At 36.3% G+C, this 4,273-nt stretch overlaps 1 protein-coding gene and 1 long non-coding RNA gene across 2 annotated transcripts; one reads left to right on the forward strand and one right to left on the reverse strand.

Annotated features, from left to right (window-relative positions):
- The first annotated feature begins 200 nt into the window (after nucleotides 1–200).
- On the forward strand, nucleotides 201–1,362 carry LOC122147073 (mitogen-activated protein kinase kinase kinase 17-like). Its single transcript, XM_042768090.1, has 2 exons — nucleotides 201–714; nucleotides 801–1,362. The coding sequence occupies exons 1-2, from the start codon at nucleotides 649–651 to the stop codon at nucleotides 1,242–1,244; spliced, it is 510 nt and encodes a 169-aa protein (XP_042624024.1). The 5' UTR covers nucleotides 201–648; the 3' UTR covers nucleotides 1,245–1,362.
- A 202-nt stretch (nucleotides 1,363–1,564) lies between these two features.
- LOC122147074 lies at nucleotides 1,565–2,712 on the reverse strand. Its single transcript, XR_006161400.1, has 4 exons — nucleotides 2,621–2,712; nucleotides 2,222–2,518; nucleotides 2,067–2,113; nucleotides 1,565–1,987 (listed from the first exon to the last, which is right to left on the reverse strand). It is a non-coding gene; the product is annotated as an uncharacterized LOC122147074 (long non-coding RNA).
- Between the last annotated feature and the right edge of the window lie 1,561 nt (nucleotides 2,713–4,273).

Here is a 4,273-nt window from a genome sequence, read left to right on the forward strand (position 1 = left end):
GGGAGATCCACACTCTGTTACCTTATTCTCTTTTATTAATTAAAATGTAACACTTTACAATAAGGTTCATTAGTTAATAGTAGATAACAGTATTTAGTTAACATGAACTAACAATGAACAATAGTTCTATAGCATTTATAGATCTTAATGTTAATTTCAACATGTACTAATGCATTATTAAAATCAAAAGTTGTATTTGTTAACATTAGTTAATGCACTGTGAACTACTGTAAACGTACTGTTCATTGTTAGTTCATGTTAGTTAATACATTAACTAATGGTAAGAAATTACCTTATTGTAAAGTGTTACCAGTAAATGTAGCAGAGTTATCTTCACAATCTTTTTCATGCATACGTCAGTAGGCAACAATTATTTATAAATATAATGACAACTGTACATGTGTTATTGTTTTCTAATAGTAAAGCAAATCAGGCAACATAACCTTAACAAAATTGTCTCTTGTGTATGTGGTAGTTTGATTTTATTTATTTTTTTTGTGAAGATTATGCTGTGTTGTGCGTGTATCTCCGTCTTTGGTGAAATATAACTCTTTCAAACTCTTTCATAAGTCTGTTATTCAAATTTCAATTGTAATTTTTTTTTAGCTTCAAGGAGATGACAGTTATTTTGTTGCCCTCGACATCTCGATGGCCATTGAGTACATCAATTCCAAAAATGTCATCCATCAAGATTTAAAGCCACCCAATATTTTGGTAAGACTTTTTTCTAGTTAATCAGTAAGTATATGTAAAAACATATACATTTAATGATTTAAAACCTATTTTGATACTATAAACAGATCGACCAGTTCTCAAAAAAGGCTGTACTGACAGACTGGGGCCTTGCCAACATCAGAGACAAGGTTTTACTACGACAAGGAAGCAGACTTGCTGGAGGAGGAATAGGGCCAATGGGTGGAACCTTTCTTTATATGGCCCCAGAGTGTCTGGTTGAATTTGAACAGGCTTCCAGAAGTTCTGACATCTGGTCTCTGGGAGCAACATACCTGGAGATTTTCACGAAATCAGTGCCATGGACAGAGAAAAACCAAAGAGAGTTGTGCAGTCTAATGGCCAAAAAGGTGCCACCACATGCTTTACAACATCTGAGCGACAAGTACCAGTTTATTGGTACAATGTTACACTATGATGTAGCATCAAGACCTGAAGCTTCCTCTGCGGTGCTGTCCCTAAAAACAGTGGAGGGGCCAGATTTAAAGAGCCGTTATGGTTACGAATGGTAAATGTTACAGATTATCACATAGACTGTGCAAGTTGTCATTTCAGTTTGTAGTACAAAAACCAATGTTGGTAAAATGTTAACATTATAATCACAGCCGTTCTCTCTCTCTGTCTAACACTGCTGGTATGTTTCATTATTTATTAAACATGTTTTGCATCTTCATTTGTAGCACTTTTTTAATAATTTGCTCCCTTTATATGTATTTATTTTGTCGATGAGCAGTTAAAAAGTCCCTGTCTCATTGGCCAGCAGTTGGTATATTTCATTTGCCTCTGCAAATGTGGATGGAATGGGAGTGCCTCTTGTTTGAAGGACTGGTGAATTTCTCCACCAACATGAGGTAAGCCGCCAAAGACCCATCTGGTGATGATGGGAAGTTTGTATTTTGCAGAATAGCCTCTGATATTTTTCTGAATTCTTCATTTGCCACCAACAAAGGCTCATCTACTCCACAAACAAGCTGTTCTGCATACTTCAGGAGGTCGTTGTCTACTTTGCAGAGCATACCAGCAAAGCCTGCAGGAAGATACAAATTCCTTTTTCACATTGGGTACTGCTTTTCTGAACCTTTTTAATTTGGATGATAAACAGATATCTTCGGGTGGGGAAGTAAAGAGAAGGTCTGGTTTCCCAAATGGACCTGGAGCATTCCTTTGCTTGCGCATGTCGTGAGTGTTCCACAGTCTTTGCTCTATGTTCAGCTCTCTCTCAAGAAGGGGAAGGTGTGTATATTGCAGGCAATTTCTGTAGGTTAACATGTATTGTTATTTTTTTCATTTAATGAGAGCAGATACATGAGGGCTGACAAGAAGTTTTAACTTACATGTGTACAGGATTGTCTAAATCGAGCATGCCAGATTCCATCATGGCCTAAAAACACACATTTTTTAGATAAGTAAATCTATTACAAAAATGCCTTCAATTTAGCATCAATAAGCATGTGCTATACATTCCAACTGAGACAAAAACAAAGTTCACCTCAAATGTCACCTGCCATTTTTTGATCCATGTTTTCTTTAGCATACTGTTGAAGCATTCAGCTAGCTAATAAAACAAAATAAATATTATTTCTTTTTATAATATATATATATATGTATTGCATGCATTATAATATATAAATCCATTTATGCTCACATGCCTGGTTATGTACTGATGTGCCCACTCTGAAGGAGTCTCGTCCTTGATCGCCAGACTCCCGGAAGTGAAATGCCACTTGCATCTGTCCGATGAGAAGATTTTCCTTTCCTCTGTCTGCCCTTATGAATCGTGGGCAACCTATAATAAATACAAGTAATATTTTCAATAATAATAATATTGTCTACAGATATAAGAAGCTCTCATCTATCATGTTCATTGTAAGATATCAAATATACTTACCACTGTGTTCCTGAATGGCATCAAAGAAGTACCTTGCAACGAAGGTTTGCTGTCGGTTTGAGGTGCCAGCCTTAAGCCAAATGATTTTCCTAGAAAACATATTAAAGCCATTTCAAGTATGTTAACAGAAATATAAAATAAGTTAGATTACATTTCAGAGACTAAAATTACTAAGCAATAAACTTCATTAAATGTACAGGTTGTATACCCATCAATACCAAGATGTACCCAGATTCCAAAGAATTTCAATTTGTCATTTCCTACAACAAATTATAAAATATGCATCACAATAAATATATTTAATTTAATCAAAACATCAGTCAGAAAACTAGTTAATGCTCTTTACTCTACTCTGTTTTCGATATCTATGACTTTCTTCAGCATCTGTAACACTAATTTGTTTATTCATATTCACTTAATAATTAATAATATTTACCATCAATACGCCAAGTGTAATTTGGTCCATGGCTGAAGTAGTTCCTACGTTCAATCCTTTTTTTTCCCAGGACATCTTCTAAGAAGAGCACTGGCATCAAGTTCTCTCATTATTAGAGCCACATCATTCCTAGAGAAATAACAGAGAGAAACATTTTGGGGGAAAAAAGCTTTACCACATCTTAAAAAAACAGGGTTAATATAGATAATATATATACCTGTAGCATGGCTGGATTCCTCTGACATCACGAACCCGTTTGTGCATTGCACGGATTCCTTGCCAAGGTGACCAGTGCATAAGCTCACCTTAAATAAATATTATTTTGGATTATTACCACAATAAATATTTAACACCCACACACCCTCCAGGAGCAGGGTTGGACACCCTGACTTAATTAGATGCATCAGAATCAACAAATCAAAGCATCTGAGTTCACATGGAAATTACTGCCAGTGTCCAGTTGAAACACAATTAGGTTTATGGGTAGTCGGGGCCTAATGGTTAGAGAGTCAGACTCGTAGCCTGAAGGTCGTGGGTTTGAGTCTCAGCACCGGCAGGAAATGTAGGTTGGGGGAGTGAATGACCAGCACTTTCTTCCACCCGCATTACCCACAACAGAAGTCCCCCTGAGCAAGACACTGAACCCACAACTGCTTCCTGGGTGCCGCAGCAAAAAGTGGCTGCCCACTGCTCAGGGTGTTTGTTCACGGTGTGTGTGTGTTCACTGCTATGTGTGTGCACTTGGATGGGTTAAATGCAGAGCACAAATTCAGAGTATGGGACACCACACTTAGCCACTTGGGGATTTCTTAACTTGAGGCAGTTATTTGCAGCTGACTGCAGGTGTTTTAGAAAATGACTGCAACTGAAATCAGAAAGTTAGTAGCTTTCCAGGAGTAGGAATGCGGAACACTGCTTTAAGACATACTCTACCATAACAGCTTGGCAAATTTCATTATGGGGCCTGTCAAAACTCCTGTTTTAAACCAAAAAAATTAAATAATCTTCTAAGATGCCTTTCACTGCAAGATTAAAACATAAGATGCTGTAAACATTTTTTTTTAAATTTGTATAAGGATATATTGTATATTTAACATCAGTGAAGCAGTACAATATCGAATAACTTAACAGTAACACTTTCTATGAAGCCTGTATTTAAAACACATTATAAGAGTATTCTTATGACATTATAATGAATGCATAATGTATTATAAAAA

The sequence above is a fragment of the Cyprinus carpio genome, chromosome A12 (genome assembly GCF_018340385.1).
Source record: "Cyprinus carpio isolate SPL01 chromosome A12, ASM1834038v1, whole genome shotgun sequence".
Taxonomy (NCBI): domain Eukaryota; kingdom Metazoa; phylum Chordata; class Actinopteri; order Cypriniformes; family Cyprinidae; genus Cyprinus; species Cyprinus carpio.

Bases quoted from the DNA above. Each gene is read 5' to 3' on its own strand.
- LOC122147073 (XM_042768090.1), top strand. From the start codon at position 649: ATGGCCATTGAGTACATCAATTCCAAAAATGTCATCCATCAAGATTTA. The intron at 715-800 runs GTAAGACTTTTT...TACTATAAACAG, and splicing joins TAAAGCCACCCAATATTTTG to ATCGACCAGTTCTCAAAAAA.